The sequence below is a fragment of the Melampsora larici-populina genome, assembly GCF_000204055.1.
Source record: "Melampsora larici-populina 98AG31 unplaced genomic scaffold MELLAscaffold_15, whole genome shotgun sequence".
Classification (NCBI taxonomy): Eukaryota; Fungi; Basidiomycota; class Pucciniomycetes; order Pucciniales; family Melampsoraceae; genus Melampsora; species Melampsora laricis-populina.
In genome coordinates this window covers 674,312-692,239 of record NW_006768779.1, presented here as the reverse complement: position 1 = coordinate 692,239, position 17,928 = coordinate 674,312, and the positions used below count along the sequence as shown (strand labels likewise).

At 44.2% G+C, this 17,928-nt stretch overlaps 2 protein-coding genes across 2 annotated transcripts; both read right to left on the bottom strand.

The window, feature by feature from the left end:
- Positions 1-3,523: 3,523 nt before the first annotated feature.
- Positions 3,524-4,533, bottom strand: MELLADRAFT_77585 (uncharacterized protein; the record flags this gene model as incomplete). The annotated part of the gene is made up of 3 exons (XM_007409160.1): positions 3,524-3,932; positions 3,997-4,080; positions 4,176-4,533. A coding segment is annotated over one exon (384 nt), but the record flags the coding sequence as incomplete, so codon positions are not given.
- Positions 4,534-14,663: 10,130 nt separating this feature from the next.
- On the bottom strand, positions 14,664-16,783 carry MELLADRAFT_85713 (uncharacterized protein; the record flags this gene model as incomplete). Its single annotated transcript, XM_007409159.1, has 4 exons — positions 14,664-14,718; positions 14,791-14,829; positions 14,871-16,101; positions 16,258-16,783. The coding sequence occupies 4 exons, from the start codon at positions 16,781-16,783 to the stop codon at positions 14,664-14,666; spliced, it is 1,851 nt and encodes a 616-aa protein (XP_007409221.1).
- Between the last annotated feature and the right edge of the window lie 1,145 nt (positions 16,784-17,928).

Below are 17,928 nucleotides of genomic sequence, written 5' to 3'. Positions count from 1 at the left end.
GAATTTGCCTTCCGAGTTGAAGAAAAAGCCATTGATGGCCATGTACGTATGAGAAAAGTCGGCGCTGGTCCAACAGTCCGCCGCAGTCGAAATTGAACCAGGAACCGAAGCAACCTCGTCCAACAGTTTTTGTTCCAGATCCAAAAAAAGAGCCTCTGAGTCAGCTTTGACAGCCATCCGAGCCGGCCAATAAAACGATGGTGCAATAGCGCGAAGCGCCTTCTGCATTAACACGCCCTCAAAGATAGAGAAGGGTAAATTCTTGCTAATGACAGCCCCGACGAGCAGGGTTCGTAACTCTTTCTTTTGATCCGCGGCGACAATGGGATCGCTTTCCGGTTCGATGGCTCCAGGTTCGTGGTGGTACCAAGCAAGCGCCAAGCCAGGGCACTTGCGTCTGTGCTTGTGCAAGTTCAAATTTGGACGGCCGGAAATCGAAAGCACAACACTGCAAATACGCAGTTAAAGTTAGCTTACAATAAGTATGGGCATTGCTATCCGTAGGTTGACTTACGGACAGTGAAGACAAGGGTACAACATCACACCCTCACCCTTGGACTCGTCTGGCGACTTGTTGGGCTCCTAACAGTGTACGTTGGTCAAATACGCACTGAATCAGCATGAAAGCTAGGTGTTGATGAGACCGGTCGAATTACTCACATCAAAATACAGGTAAACATCTGATCGGTGTCAGTGAGATCTCAACTTTGCCTCCTCGCCATCGACATCCGTAGTATCTTGCACGATGAACGATTTTGGTCGCGATCTTGGTGTCACATCGACTCGGTTGGAAGAGGATGAGACTCGTGAAGCCATTCCGACACCAACACGAGACGTCGGCGTTATACGGGAGGCTGAGACGACCCGCGACGCGGACATTGGGGTCACACGTCGAGCATAGGGTGACACCAAGGCGGGGGGAGGTGATTTGGCCATATTTCGAGGCATGCTGGCTAGGTATTCGGAAGGTCTAACGATTGAGAAGGGAAGAGAATCACGATTAAGAAAAATGGACGGGTGAGAGTAAAAGAATCTCCAACAAGGGAAAAGAGAAATGGGAGAAACATAAGGGGGAGTTGTACGAGAAAGAAAATTATAAATATGGTAGCGAAATTGCTTACCTGAGGTCATACGACCAATCCAAAAGCCCAAAAGCCTCGATATGAGCATTCACCCAAGCCAACGCCGGCCACAACACCTTGATCTGGCCACCAGGATCTATAGATTCTGTTCCCATGGGTCGATTGATGTTAATGAAATGAATTAAGAGATAAATATGATTCAAATGTCTAGTCTAGAAGGTCAAGTCTACAACGTCAAGCCACTCATCGAGATTACGAAGGCCAAACGGATGGATGGATTGAGGATAGGGCCTGAAGAGGTATGGCAAAGGTGGAAGGTGTGGAAGTGGGCAAGACGTGGTCGATTGAGATTCGATATTGAATTTAAGGAATCGAGGTGGTGGCGGTATCTTGAGAAGGTGGATATCGATATCCAATCGATGGTTGATAAATAATCTGGATTTGATTGATGAATGGGGATCTGGTGGAGGCCTTGTTTGGCTGAGTATATGGTGAGTATATACTCATCCAAACAAGGTGGCCGGTGAATGTGGGTTAGTGAGTCTTTGGCCCGGATGAAGGGCGAGATTGAGTACGTGTATTCTATTTACACATACTACTGAGTTTTCCGAGATGGAGTACGACTCATACAGTCAACCCCGGGAGTACATGTACTCGCGTACGGGGCCAAAACCCGTCCTCAGTGAGTATGAGTTGGGTATACTCATACTCACTGCTGCATCCCTGACCATGACTACCAACTCGAAGTTTTTTGATACATGTACGCACTTGGATTACTAGTATGATTTTACGTCAGTTCAAGATGTGGAGCCCCCGCATGACATTTAATCACTTCCCAAGACAAAAGGAGACAGCTCGCTGTGACGCAGTTTCACCTCACCGACAGAGCATGATTAAGATTACTCTGGTCCTTGCAAGCTGGCACCGTAACTACCGACTCGGATTCTTTTGATAGATATACCGTTACGTACTCAGATTTCCATCGCCATTCTACGTGAATGTAAAACATCAATTTTCAAGGGCTAGAGAGTTTTCACCTGAATATACATTTTGGTGCACACCGCCCTCTGCTATGATAAGAAAGCATGAACATATTGCTTAGAAATGCTTGATGTGGTTTAATTCTGTTACTACTTGGTCTAGTTCATTTAAAAACTATGCGATGTGCAAATCGGTAGACCACCACTCATCAAAAAGGCTGACTGTGTGGTGCACGTGGTGTTGTAAACAAAGTGGGGAGTCCTACACTGCTGTCTTACTTCGAGGAGTAACCTCAACTTCATGCAAGGGTTCATCAAGGAATAGAAGACAATAAATCAACAGGGTGAAATGGAGACGTCTGGCAACAAAAGCTAATCAAGATTTAAAACACGACCTATGATATTGATTCATTAGGAAGTTTCGAGGTATAATTCGATGATTGAAGATACATACATGTGCGAGAGAATGACGTTAAAGAGTGAAATAGCAGTAGTTTAGCAGAGCAACGCGTATATGAAAAAAAAATGGAAAAAAGTCGACGTAGTGAAAAAAGCATTGAAAGATTAGCCCTTCTCCTACAAAAGAGAGCATCTAAGATGATGATTTCGTGGCTAAGGTGCTAAAGAAGCATATAAATATATTAAAGGGAAAAACGAAAAGTGATGAAAACATGTCATTAAATGTCAATAAAAGTCAAGTCAAAGTTTATGGATGTGAGTTAGTCGATCCCATCGACCGTTCGTTCACTTCTGTGCTCAAAGGTATTGTGGCTTGCAACAGTTCCTTCGAGACGATGATAGGACTCTCTTCGGCGCTGAATGAAATCTCACAAGTGAATGATTGATGTTTGGACATTGTGTCCTCTGGCACTACCTGCGGAACTGAGCCAAGACGTTTTTTGAGGACTTTTTTTCTCAAGGAAACAGATACTTTGCTCGAACGTGGTCGCGGTACTGGTTGAATGGCCGTAGGATCTTGGCTGGTATAATGCTGAGATGGAACGCTTTCTCGCAGTCCCAAGTTTGGTCTTAATTTGGAAGGTCCATGGCGCTGTGCAGACTTCGATGCTGTCGACACTGGTCGCAGTTTTCGTGAGCCGTCCGGTGATTGGTATTGTGATTCAATGTCAAGTGCAGCTTGGTAGGATGAGATGAGAGTGACCGAGCCAGGCGTGCACTCCTTCATGACAGGTTGCACATCGTAATCGTCATTGAAGATGGAATCTTGTGATGAAACTTGAGAGTCAAGATCGTCCGACGGTTCTGATTTCCTGAACCATTTCGACCATCGTGCAAATGAGGAAGTACTTTTGTTCGAGGTCTTTCGATCTCTGGGGCGGTTGTGAAAGATTGATTCATCTGTTGGAGGAGTATACGCCCTGTCGCCTTGTTGCTGTCTGAAATTGAAATTTTACACGCCTATGAGCTACGTCCATGACATGCACGCAAGGAAGGACGTACGAGTGCTGCAAAGGAAGTGATAAGGGTATTGTATCATCAGGTGATATTTCACCATCTTGCTTGCATGTCGTGGGGTGGTTTTTAGTGATGTGAAGGGATAATGAGGGGGATGTAGGGGTCTGGTAGTCCGATGGATCAAAAAGTTTTGTGGCAGACGTGATAGGTCCCACTCGGCAGTGATCACTGAAGTTTTCTTCTATTGTGATCTCGGAAAGTGGCCGTTCCTGATTCATAATTCTGCGCATTTGTCCTCGCATACGAATCACCACGACAATCATCAGGCTCGAAACAGCGACGCCGGCCACTCCCACGGCCAACAAGATATGCTTGCCCAGGGTCGGGACGGAACTATCGACTGGTGAAGTGCTTTCGGTATTTAAAGACATTCTTGACGCTCAAATCAGAGTGACTGGATGATTGAAGGAATAGTTTATCAGCTCAGAGACTTATATGAAGATGGGAAACAAACGCACCAGAAGTTAAGAGGGGACAATAATATGTTGAATGTGGCGATAGGTCGGATGAGGGCGGCCAGCGGTATGATTCCAGAATATGACCTGCAAGATCAGACAGGAAAGTGGAAATGGGTTTTAGGTGATCTGGCTGGATGTAATACCAAATATGATTTCTCAAGACAGGTGCATCAACTCACCAATTCCAAGTAGTGGTTCCGCAGTTGTGTTTGAAAATGTATGGAAAGCGTTCCTGAACTCGAGGCAGCGTGACCGGAAATAGTTAGGCAGAGTATTTGCGGAAGTATGTGGTCCTGAGATTTAAGAAAATTAATGTGGAAATAAAAAACCACTGGACAAGCAAACGTATGACGGTGAGGTTCCCGTTGATTACAGCTCGAATATATGCGAATTCGTATCGTGTAAATTGATGATAATCGAAGAGTATTGTGACGCGGACTGAGAACGCAGATTCCGGTTATATGGCAATTTCAGTTTGAACGGATGTACCTTTGCTCTTTCTAATGATGACGACGTTATTCAAGTATAGGTAGTAAAAGCTAAAGAAGGTTGATGATCTCTACTGGAGCACTGCGCTAGATGACGCGTTAGAGAAGGCTAACCTGTCCAAAGGAGTCACAAAGATAGACTCAAAACCTACAGAAAAGCCCAAAAGGATAGGGGATTGTTGAGATCTTTAGAATTCGAGAGTGAGATCAGTCTACTTTTGAGAATTTTCCAAAAACTCTTTGAGTATCACACAGTGTTCCGTCCAACCCTCAACTGGAGTGTTTTAATTGAGGTTTTCAGTTTGGAATGAGAGAGTTTAGATCCTGTTTCGTTTTGTTTAGGAGCCCATTCTTAATTTCTATTTCTTGGCCAACTGGTCCAAAGAATTTCCTACCCTCGTTGCTAAGTTAGAAATCCCGATTGCCGTCAAAGGTATCTACTCATCATTATTGGTATGGCCATCGAATCAAGCTATGCGCGCTCCGCTATAAGACAGGCTTTACATATTCTCGCCATTGCGAATTCCTTCAGCATGCGACCATTCATGGCCACTAGAAGCGAGCTTCTCAAATGAGAATAGGTCAGGGACTCGGGAGTCACAGTGACGTCGCCTCGACGAACAATGTGTAAGTTTTTCGTGTCACACGTTTATTTCAGCTATCACTATGCTGTTTACTTTATGGAAGAACCATCTCTTTACCTTTCCATTTCATGAGGACGTATAATTCTCTCATGATGTTCATCATATAATGTGTGCATGTTTCTGAACTCTGGTTCTTCCCACTATTTCATTATTACAACGCTTCAAGAATCCTTTGGTTTTTTTAACGCAAGAAAACGAAATAAATGTCCAAAACCCTCGCTAAAACCCTCGCTGAAACTGATTTTGTACTAGAATCTGTCAAATTTGAACTGTCCAAATGAGTTTTTTCCGAGTTTTGTCCAAAACTTTAAAAAAAAGACCACCAAATAAACCGAAGGATTCTTGAAGCGCTGTAATTTTTAAAGTATCAAAATAGAACTCAAAAAATTCCCACGGTCACCTTGCAAGGCTTAGCAAGCAAGGGACTTACCTCCAACTTGCACGCTCTATAGGCTGAGAGTAGAGCCTTTTTCATTCCCCACCAAGGATTTGTATATGGTCCAAAGGAGAAAGGTGTGCGCCTTGATCTGGCGCAAATTGTGAATGTTTTTTTCCTAACAAAAGCGATCCCCTCTTACCAAAAGTTTACAACAAAGATTGGCTCTTGAAGGGATATTACACATGTAACTTCCATCTTCAGTCCAGATTTTCTGCCAAGACCCAATCTTTCAAACAAATTTTTGGTAACAAGGGATTGACTTCTTTGGGGAAAAAATAGTGCAAACTTGGCGCAAGATAACAGCGCAAAAGTTTCCTCTTTGCAACACATGAGAATTTTTGGTAGAGAGTGTGCAGATGGACTTCAAGAAGACCTCCTGCAAAAAGTCTTACCCTTAGCCTATGAAGTGTGCAAGTTGGAAGTAAGTCCCTTGCTTGCTAAGCCTTGCAAGGCAAGTGTGGGACTTTGCTAAGATTAATAAATATCTATCTTAGGTATTCTCATGCTATTTTTGAGATTTTTTCTTATATATGCATATGTATATTTTTGGTCCCATCCACCTCTCTGTGTATTCCTGCAATCCATTAGGGGTACACAAACTTGAACACCCGACCTAAAAACCCATGGACAAAACCCATGACAAACTGATTGTTTTTTGGGTTTTGTCCATGGGTTTTCCGCTTTCCTGTTGGACAAAACCCAAAAAACAATCGGGCTGTCATGGGTTTTGTCCATGGGTTTTTAGGTCAGGTTTTCATGTTTGTGTACCCCTATTTTCAAGTATCACAGAGATACAGGGACAACTCAGAAGTCAAAAGAGTTGTATTTTATTTGGCAGCCAAAATCTTGTTGACCATTTCAACTTTTCAAATTTCACAATTTTCTAATTTGTTTCCAGTTCTGGAAACACCAATTGGTCCACTTCATACTAACACTTTTCTCGTCTGAAGATTTAATTCATTTCAATTTCAAATATGTTTGAATACTTTTTTAAATATTTCATATTTTGTTCTGGTGATTGGCCAGCCTGATCTAGGCTCTATTGAACAATAGAGAAGGTAGGTTCCTCATATTGTTAGATAAACAACTCAATTGAATAATATTAGTGGTGGTGATGTGGTGTGTGGTGATTTAAGACAATGACATGAGTGAATTAAGGGTGGTTTTTAACTATGATGACAATGTGAGTTGAAGTTAGGAGGGGGGGTATTGGGAATGAGACTTGTATGTTTTCCAAAAAAGATGTGATCTGCCCAATTTTTGGTCATATAAGCTACTGATTGAAAAATAGTGACCCACTTGGTCCATTATTGTAAAACTTCTTCCACAAGAACACAATTACCACCACTCTACTAATAGGAGATACCCCGTCATCCACAGAAAAAAGAAGGTTGTTGGGATCTCCACAGCCTTGAAGGATCTCTTCCAGTTATCTGCAACAAATCCTTCAAGGCTGTGACAGGACCCGAAGGGGTAGGTTGATAAGTGAGGTGTAAGAACTGATATCACCCAGGGTCTGCAGTCTTGGCCAATTATAAAAGAATGGGTGTGTGTTTCCCATCTTGATCAAATTTGATGTTCTTTTGCCTCATAATTGCTTCAGGATGACGTGAATTATTATAGTTATTTTTCTTTTGATATTGACAGATTAACACTACAAGATTTTTGAGAGTAATAATCAATTTGGGTGCTTATTTTCTTGTTCAATCAGTTACTCTGAGTGTGTAGTATTGCCCATCAATATGTTGACACATGTCTTTTGAGTTATCAAAACAGACATATTCCTTCAAGTTGTGTATCAGTACTCCTACAATAAGAAATTTGATCATAGATCTTAAAAGAGCAGTCCTTAGAAATCTTCTACTAGTTGCTTCCTATCAGATTTACTCTTCACATTCTATATCTCCCCTGTTGGGTGATTAGTTCTACAACAGTAGGGAATTACAGCTGTGGACAGGGTTTTTTATACCTCAAACACTTCCCTGAACAATCTGTAAAATCCTCTGTATGTTACATGTCCACAGCATGGCTGGGACCCTCTGATAGGAATATAGATTTTTGATAGTGTAGTTGTTTACATTCAATTCACATGGTACTAAACCAAAGTCAAAAGTCCTATGACCAGAGATAAGTTTTATTTGCTGGAGCCTTTTTTGGTTGAATAACAATGTTGATTCCATTTCAATCAGTGATGAAAGTGAAGCAGAGTGTCCCAATCAATTTTCTCCATCAATCTCTTGACAAGCTCCAACTTTAGTCCCGGTTTCTATTCTAATGTAACATAAGTCCCTCAAACCACAGCATTCCTCAGAGCCAGTAGGGATTGAATTCAAAAAGTTGTTGTTGGATAACTAGACTTTTGGCTTATTAAAAAACTCTGAAGATGAAAAGATGCAAGAAATCATTACTGTAATGTTAATCAGAGCCCTTGGAGGAATTGCTTGGACAAAAGGCAGAGTAAGTGGAGGCTAAGGGTAGTCCTTGCCAAATTTGAGTTGGTATCAGGTCAAAGTTTCCAATAATAGGTACCTCCCCCTGCAATGGCTAGGTCTCACCTCACTTCCCCCCTAAATGGGCTTTTGCTACACTAGGATTTTATTTGGTGCAAATTGATAAAATCCACCTGAGATTTAATGTCCTTCATGGGCTCAATGGGTGCGCTGGGTTAGGATAACTCAACCAATTTCCTCTAGTCTGACACTTTTCCCCACAAGCTCTGGTTTCTGGAGAGGGACTTAGGACTAAATAGGGGGATCAAAATTGCAATCTGGCTAGGCATTTATTCAGCACCTCAAAAACACCCACTTTCACTCAATGAGTGTCTATGCACAATTTACCTGGAGGTATATGAGCTCATTCCCATCAACTTGGTCTATTCAGATGTTTTGTATCTCACTCTCGGATTTCTCAAGAAGAATGAGAAGTTCCTTGGAGGAATTTGGTTGTGCGCAACAACTGTATTTTTGAAACAAAATTCACAACTGACCACAATGAACACATTCCTTTATCTCTTACAAGAGGACTGCTATTCAATCAATGAGCTTTGGCCAAAGATTTAAGTGGTTGATATCAAGACTGTAGAGGATCAGGGCTATCTGGGGTTTTCTGGCTTATTGTTCAAAAGATTGCCCCCTTTTGCTCAGGTACTGGCTCAATGGGGGACTTAGTTAAGCTTGCTATAAAGGTCAAAATTTTCAATAAAATCAACATATCTGGTGCATAACAAACAAGCAATGTACAAATACCAGCCCTAACACACAAAAAATGTACATTTTTTTTCAAAAAGTGTGTAAGGATGCATTGAATGAAACATTATCTAAACAAGTTAAAAAAATTAGGGACCAAATTGCCTTAGACAATTTGGCCATCTAGTTGGAGCAAAGGAGTTTGTTGTCATTTGTTGTTGAGAGGTCTTCTTTATTCCTGTATTTTGTTCATTACTTTTTTTGCAATTTTTTATCCTTAGTTTTTCACACCTTTGTGCAAGCACACCCCCTTATGGAATTTGGTGGAGATAGAGTTGAGAGCAATAAAAATTGTTCAATTCTAAGAAGACTGCCTTGATGGTAATATCCGCCAAACTCTGTAACAAGATTAAGCAGTGCACTGTTTCTGATGTTTTTCAATCTCTGCCCATTACTGGAGAATTTGTCAGTGAATTAAGTTCTTGGATGATAATTTGTTAAAAACTGTCTCAACAGTAGTATCTGCCGGACTGTGTCCTGAGATTTTACAGTACACTGTTTCTGATGTTTTTCAATTTATCCCTGTTACATGGGAATTTATCAGCAATTTGTTTAGCTTAACAAATCCCTGTGTGCACAGCAGCGGCCGTGCCCTTGAAGAGGGGTTTATGACTAATTTTTGAATTCTGACGTGAACACTCCAAGGATTGTGTGTTGTTATGTAGTGTTTTGCATTTTTGTGCTTCCTGCACAAACATACCTCATTTTACTACGCAGGACAGCTTGTTTAGAATGATTTTCTACACATGCCCACAGCCTCATATTATAGGCACTCTGAGTAGCAAGGACAGAAGATTGGTCTGAAGATGCTAACAACTTCACCTGTAATGTGGCCTTTTTGGATCCTAATTTTGTGTAAGATGTGAAAACACCCTGTACACCACTTTACAAGTGAGACATAAGGCTTGCACATTCACCTCAAGAAGTGCATGATGGCAACAGTTTTCCAGACAAAAAAAGGTCAAAACACATGTATAAAATGTATCTGGAGAACTCTGCCTGCGGGGTAAAGAGGGGTTTATCATTGAGGGAAAAAAGAAATGTTGGAAAGATACATAAGGAGACTTAACCTCTGGAGTGTTCACACAGGAATTCAACAATTAGTCATAAGCCCCTCTGTGAGTGCATGGACATGGCAACACAGAAAGGGTGTTGTTAAGCTGAGCAATTTGTTGATGTTGATTTTTTCAACCTCTCTTCAGCTCGTGAAAACCTGTCCTTTGCTCTGTGGCCAATCTCCTTGGTCCTGTTCCTGTAGATATGCTCTTTATTTACGGTATTCAAAGCAAGTATGTACACATACATAATTTTGGCTACACATTTTTTTTGGCAGGGAAAATGAGTCCAAAATTAGTATATTTGTTTTTTCCTTGCCAAAAAAATTATATATGACAACTATATATATGTACAATGTAGCTTTGAGTACCGTAATTGTGTAAAACGTTTTAGGAGAGTCTAATAATTTATTAGTACTGTTCCAGTTTACCTCTACATTTTCTTCTTTCATTTTCACTTGCATTTGTTTCCCTAGATTTAGTGGACTGTCCACTCTCTATTGGGCGGTGTCTCAGGAAGGGTGAGCTTCCTAATAGCACCTCATTCCACGTAGTGTTAATTTCACATAGCCTTACGTAGTTTGTAATGCATAATTACAAGTACTCTAGGTTGTCCTAGGCAAACCTAAAGTCTCCGTTCTATGAACACTTTGGGTTTCTTGGGGGGGGCCCCCCGCCCAACTGGGCAGAGGGAGGTAGGACCACTGAGAACTCGGGATGGGAGAGCGCTGAACGGTGGGCTAGGCAACTCCCTCCACAACTTATCACTACAATACTTAAATATAACTTACCAGCTAAGTTCGTGAACTAAACTACTCACCAGCAACTGCTTCTCCTGATGATGACTTCTTGCGCTGCAGACTCTGACAGGGAACATCGATTTTCTGGGTGGTGGCCGGGTTTTGAAAAGAGAGCTTTAAGCCAGATGGCTTCAAGTAGGAGATGAGAGAGTGAAATTCCCCGGATCTGAGTGTGGGATAGTCGACTATGGGGAAGTTGACGCGTGGGGGAGAAAGATGGAGTGAAGGGATTTTCCTTTACTCTGAATTCTTGAGCTCGCGCCGGGAGAAAACCTACCCTCGGTAGAAGGCTGTTTTCTCCCACTTCCCATAGGCCGACCCCGCCACTCATCGTGGAAACAGACGGTACCGTCGTGCCTTTGGGTACCGTCTACCATCCACTCTCTATTGGGCGGTGTCTCAGGAAGGGTGAGCTTCCTAATAGCACCTCATTCCACGTAGTGTTAATTTCACATAGCCTTACGTAGTTTGTAATGCATAATTACAAGTACTCTAGTTTGTCCTAGGCAAACCTAAAGTCTCCGTTCTATGAACACTTTGGGTTTCTTGGGGGGGGGGCCCCGTCCAACTGGACAGAGGGAGGTGGGACCACTGAGAACTCGGGATGGGAGAGTGCTTCCCCTTGACTCAGGTCACGGGCCTGAGCCTGCGAACTCCCATCCCCAGTGATCTGGGTCAAGGTTACCCTCGCTTTCCTTGAACACCCCCCAGTCAAATGCTGCTGACTAGAGCATTATGTAAATGTAACATACCGCTCGGCTTCCTGCGCATGTCAATCCCCAACACCGCGTTAATTAAATTGCTACAATCTAAGTTCTTCGAGTAGTCGTACAGTGTTCAATAGATCTGCGTCGCTGTACTCCCTAATGTACAGTTTGTAGGCCTTTGACCTCCATCGCCCAAGAGCTACTATCTGTTCCAGAGGACAATCCAAGTTCCACCTCAACGACGCACCCCCAACCCGAAATGAATGCCCGGTCAACTTCGTTCTCATTCTACTCTCCCATACGTCTGCAAAGATTTTCTGACACCGTGCTTTTGTCAAAGTTATCCTCTTGTCACCACGTTGGTATGAAAACAGGGGGTCGTCTTCCGTAGCATTCGTATCTTTGATCAACCTTTGAACCGCGTAGACTGGGTCGAGGAGGGAGTTTTGATTTTGACAGTGGATCTCTTGAATTTCCCCCACGGCAGCCGTCTTCGCTTCTCTGATCCTAATACGTAAGAAATCCATCTTTCCTCCCCAGACCAAGTCCTTCACCTTAATCTGATTCTTACTGTTCGCCGGTTTTAGCAATTCCCCCAAACAAGCCATGCCCCAAAAGGCAACTAAGGCTACTGTGTACGCCGTTTGGTTTTCTAACGATCCGTCTGACAGACACTCTAGGAGACCAAACAAATGTTTTACCATCACCGGGTTTTTCTTTTCTTTAGGTCCTTCTCGGAGTTCTAGTTTTTGGGCTGCTTTCAGAATCGCTTCGACCCGATCGGTCGCAGTGTGAGGGTATTCAAAGTCGTGGAATAGATGCCACGCTTTGATGCCCGATAAGTAAGTTCTAATCGTATTCGATTTTATTGGAGGGGATTTCGAGTCTACTGGTTCGGTCGGATGCTTTGGACCCGCCCAAACCACGAATGCGAACAACACTTCTCGATCGATTGGTAACAGTCGTGATTGAGGAATGTTCTTTTCTTTAGCGAAGGCAATTAACTTCGAGACACCGGCGTTGTAATGTTTGATCGTTGCGTCAGACCAGCTCCCGTTAATCATGTAAGTCTTGATTGGGTCACTCGCTACTGAGTTTATGCCGTCTAGGCCTTTGAGGAACTCCATGACTGATGCGACGATGTTTTGTATGGGTATAACGATCAAGTTTTACAACGACCGAGTCTTTCTACTCTGTAGTGGTTTCCCAGCAACCAGGTCATAAATCCTGCCCGAGAGCAAGAGGGCAACCAAACAACCCCGTTTCGGGAACAAACTTGGCGCTAACAAGGTGGTCAATCAGAAGAAACAAGAAGGATTCATTTCACTAGCATTGTTTTACTACCAATCTCAGGTCATCTGGTACAACTATCTCTACACAATCTTCCATACTACGGTTATCTAAACCTCTAGAAAGTAGGTCTGCCATGTTGTCACCAGTCGCTACTCTTTCTGCTACTACATCGCATTGCAGCGCCGCTAACAGCTTTTGCACTTGCTTCCACTCCTTGTTTACAGCCTGATCACCTGACTTATGTTTGTCGACCGCCGCTTGTGACGTCGTATTGTCGGTAAGTACAATGAAGCACTTCCCGCGCACGTCTCTCAACTTACTTAATACTAACAAACCCAACCTTATCGCAACCGTCTCGGCCCAGGCTATATTTCGCTTCCCTCGATGTGTCGTTATCAGGTTCCAACCTTTCACTAGACAAAATTCTGCCCACTTAGAGCCAATCAATACACCTATTCCTGACATCGATGCGTCACCTACCCATTCAACATCTATGGGTACCGAATCAGGAATTATTCGTCGAGGTTGGAAGTTCTGTAACGCAGCCTGCCATTCTAACAGGTCCTCCCTTACATCTCTCGGAACCTTCCGCAGCGCAGACAATACCTTCCATTCTGCTTTCCATCGATGTAAACTGGGCATATAGCATCTCATGTTGGGAACGATGTGAGTTGTATGGACCAACCTTCCTATCAGTCTCTCCGCCTGCTTGAGATTGAATGCTGCTTTGAGAACTAAGAAATCATCAACTTGCTGTTTCCTTTTGACGAATTTATCTTTGGGTAAACAAACGGTCCTTTCCGCCACGTTCCAGATGAATCCAATATATCGCTGCTCATCCGCGAACTCGTGGACTTTCTCTGAGTTTGACGACACACCCATCTCCGTGCTTAGAAGAACAATATCTTGGATGGTAGTTACGTTGCTTTCTTCTTTGATGAGCAGATTGTCATCCACCCACCTGAACGCGGTGACTAAGTTAAAATGTTTGATCACAATCTTCCTCCACAAATCTGCTGGTCTACCAAACACACCGCATCCTGCGACACCACCAAACTGAATACGCGTGTCAAGCCACATCCTTTTCCAAAGGTCCATAATGAGAAGAAACCGCCATTGAGATGGGTGAATAGCAATCTGCTGATAGGCCTTCTCCCAATTGAATATTGCCACCTTGTACTTTCCCAGGTGAGTCCTAAAAAATATTGCCACCTTGTACTTTCCCAGGTGAGTCCTAAAAAATATCGCCACTACCTTGAAATCATCCCAGCTTGTCACAAATTCCTTTTTGTCTACGAAGCTGTTAACTGACGGAGTTTCTTCTACATTCTGAGGAAATGATAGGTCATTGATGATCCTGAAAGATCCATCCCCGTTGATGACACTACCCATCGGGCTGGACCTGAAGAAACCTAATTTTTCAAAGACTTCCCTGTGAGTGAATGGCCCGAATATCCTGTTTGCTCTGCGTTCTTTCGCTAGCGTGTTCTCTATCTTTTCTGCCGCTTGCTTAGCCGACTCGTGATTGGGTGGTGTGAACCAACGGCGAGCACCTAAATTATGATCAGGAATTCCCTGATGGAACCCTATCCTACAACCTTCTAGGACTTCCTCAGCATCACCTTCAATTCCGTACAGCTCGACTAATGTTTTCCATTTCTCTAAATTTAGGTCACACACTGCCACCTCTTTGGGCCAACGAGGATCGTAACCTCTCCCTGAATTCGAATAAGGAAGTAGCTCCACAGGTCCGGACCTCTCAACTGATTCGTCTAACACAATTCTTGGGCCAGCTTCTGGCATCCTCCGATCACGAAACCTTGAGCTAGGCAACGGGGCTCTTTCACGTATTGTCGGGCTACACAGATCAGGGGGAGGTAGGCACGCCATAGTCAGAAATTTATCCAACAAACTTATCTGCTTTCATTGACCTTCGACAGGAAGTACAGCGTATAGACAGGATCGTGACAGAAACATGAAGAAGATCAAACATGCGCTAGACAGGAGCAGTCAAGTTGTATGCGACAGGAACATTGCACGCCTCGGACAACCTTCTACAGACAAGGAGCCGGCACAAAACCAAGAAACATGAGACGAGGCTCATTTGGGTGGACAACACACACCAAAGCGTAGGGTATACGGCCCAATTGTATGATAACTCTCTAGACGAAAAGTAGTGGCTCAATCATGCTGAAGGGCTTACTTTTCCTTCCCTTGGCCGCCAAACTTAGGACCCACAGGCCCGCGCTCATCGCCTCGGCGGTCATCGCGCCTATCCTCACGTTTCCATGAACCGCCTCCATCAGCTCTTCTCTCGTCATAATTGTCATTTCCTCGCCTACCCCTAGGTGAAGCTTCATGACCACCACCGCCATTCCAGCGACCACCTCTACCACGTCCACGGTTCCTACGACTACCATGTCCTCTATCTTCAGCGTCATTGAAGCTCACGCCGCCTGGGCCGTCATAAACCACTTGATTCGCAAAGGCCCAAGATCTCGCATTCGGCTTCCCGTAAGTAGAACTCATCAAATGGTCATTCCTGGTAGGTCCAAAGGTGTTCTCGTTGTGACGCATCCGTTCACCGCTGATCGGGTTAATGTGGGACTTGACTTGGCCTTCTGCATAAGGATTACAGTCTGCGAATCTGGGGTCGAAGTTGCCCAAACGCTCTGTCTCTAGACGGGCATCTCTCTCAATCGTTTTGTTTTGGTCTCCGGGAGCCGCTAATTTGCCGTCAGAGTTCCGAATCGTAAGCACTGTTGTCCGTATTGCCATATCGTACCGAAAAGCCATCGGCCAACTCCTCCTTTCTCTCATAATGGCGAATACATTCTCCTTATGAACTTTGAAACGCTTAGCTAGGCCGACATGTTCGTAATGCACCAGATAGGCCACGAAGAGATCGAAAGCAGTCACCCATTCTCCGAAGGACATCTTCCACTCCTCGGGAACTTCCATGCCGACATACTTGTCATCCTTATCTTTCGAGGTTCGTGGACGAGAAGTAGTCCTAAGCAGGTCCAATTTTAACCAATTGATGTTGAAGATAGATAATGGTACATATCCTACTAGTGGTGAGAGCTTGTCGTGCCAATGTTTTGATAAACTGACAAGACCAGTGTTTTCTATGCCCTTGGCACTGACTTCTGGTTTCGATTTGGTAGTGGACTTCGACATATCAGTTTCTTTCGAAGATGGAGTAGCATCGTCGGTATCGTTGGTTAAGTCAAAACAAGGAGCTTTCTTGGGAGTCGGGTTGGCAGTGGCAGGAGTCTTAGGTAGGCATCCAAGTCCTGTTGTAAATCCATTAGGTGTCACGGAGCCTGAAGCGTTGATTATTGACAATCCATTGGCGATCAGCCAAGAGTGCATGCCCTTCGGTGGGCTAACCACGGCAGACGTCGTGTTTCTGCGCGGAGGGGATTTATTGACTGGGACAGGTAATGGAAATACAATGTGCGACTTAGTTCTGTTCCCCGTTCACTCATCTCTGAGAGGCATCACCTCGCGGTGGCATCACTTGTAAGTGGTAATTTACTTCGCATGCCGCGGCATCACTCTAGGTGGTCAATTCGAAGAAGGCTTACCGTTTGTATTGCCTCCAACGTTCTCTTCCGCGATTAACCCTGCCGAGTTTGAGCCTGCCGGGTGGATGACAGAGGTACGATTCGACCCTTGGGTTGCACCCAAGCCCACTTGACTGATTGCCAACACACCATTTCCTGGTTGAAGACTAGATGCCAGAGGCGCTCCAGAAGTCGCATTTCCGTTCGTGTTGGCGCCCGGCACCGTGAGTGTTACCGACGGGGTTCCACCCCCTTGGCTCCTGTTCTCGGCAGTAGGTCTAGTCGATCCTCTAGCAGCTCGACGACCTCTTCCTCGGTTCCCACCTCGTTGACTGCTCGTCGCAGTAGGCGGAGCCCCCTCATCGGCAGGCGGCTGTTTGGGTTCCAATGGGGGATTCACCGTCTGTTCATAATCTAATGCTGGGACGGATGTCGCTCTTAATCTCGCACTTGACCTTCTCAACATCTGAGTGAACCTTTCCGTGTTAGACGTATTTCCTGTGGAGGCGTCTGTTATTACAGGGTTGTTGATGTTATCTGTCGACATGTTGAGTTCAATAAAGAAACTATGAAGGATTTTGAAAAGAGAGCTTTAAGCCAGATGGCTTCAAGTAGGAGATGAGAGAGTGAAATTCCCCGGATCTGAGTGTGGGATAGTCGACTATGGGGAAGTTGACGCGTGGGGGAGAAAGATGGAGTGAAGGGATTTTCCTTTACTCTGAATTCTTGAGCTCGCGCCGGGAGAAAACCTACCCTTGGTAGAAGGCTGTTTTCTCCCACTTCCCATAGGCCGACCCCGCCACTCATCGTGGAAACAGACGGTACCGTCGTGCCTTTGGGTACCGTCTACCATTTACAGTACAACAACAAATGTTTAGGGTTTTCAGTTAGTCCACAGTTTACATAGAGGAGAAGGTGATAAGTTTCTTCTGAATAGATGGGAGATGAGTGGACTGGTTCCTGCAGAGTTGAAAGATAGTGGCTGCACTCACTTTTCCAAGCTCTGCTAAACATTTTTTTCAAGTGCATAATAATGGCTTTATTGTATGAAACACTGACTAAACAAGTTAAGATGAAAGAAACTAGTCTACCTTGAAGGAGCGGCCATCTAGTTAGAGCAAAGGAATTTGTTGTCTTTTGATTGAGAGATAGTTCAATTTTCCTTTTATTTGAATGTGTATCACAACTTTGTGCTAATGATCATATTGGGATCCACAGTGCTGAGCAGGCATTATATGTACAAATTATGTAATCCAATCCTTTTGTTAGCCTCGGGCTATCGGGCCAGCCCAAAGCACTCTCAGGCTAAAGATTGTTTTGAGACTGTTTGGGTTCACCCCGGACCGGCCCGAGAAACGTCACGCGGTCAGCGAGCCCTGTCGTGACTCGGTCCGGCTCGAAATGGCACTCGGATCATAGCCCTAGTGTGTTGCCCCGAGCTTACATGTTCCTAGATATGTAATTTTCCTCTGGTCTTCAAGTTCGATCGAACTTACCTCTCGGTCAGTCTCGGATACTTCATACCTTCATCTTCATAGACAAGATCCATCAAGCTGTTTCGCAACTCATCACTTCAAATGCTGCGCTCCGTCAACTTATCAACACCATCAAAGAAGCTTTTACTTCGACATCGAGCCTTAAATTGTCCTCAAAACCGTCGGTATGCTTCCAGCAGCTTACATTCTAGCGCCG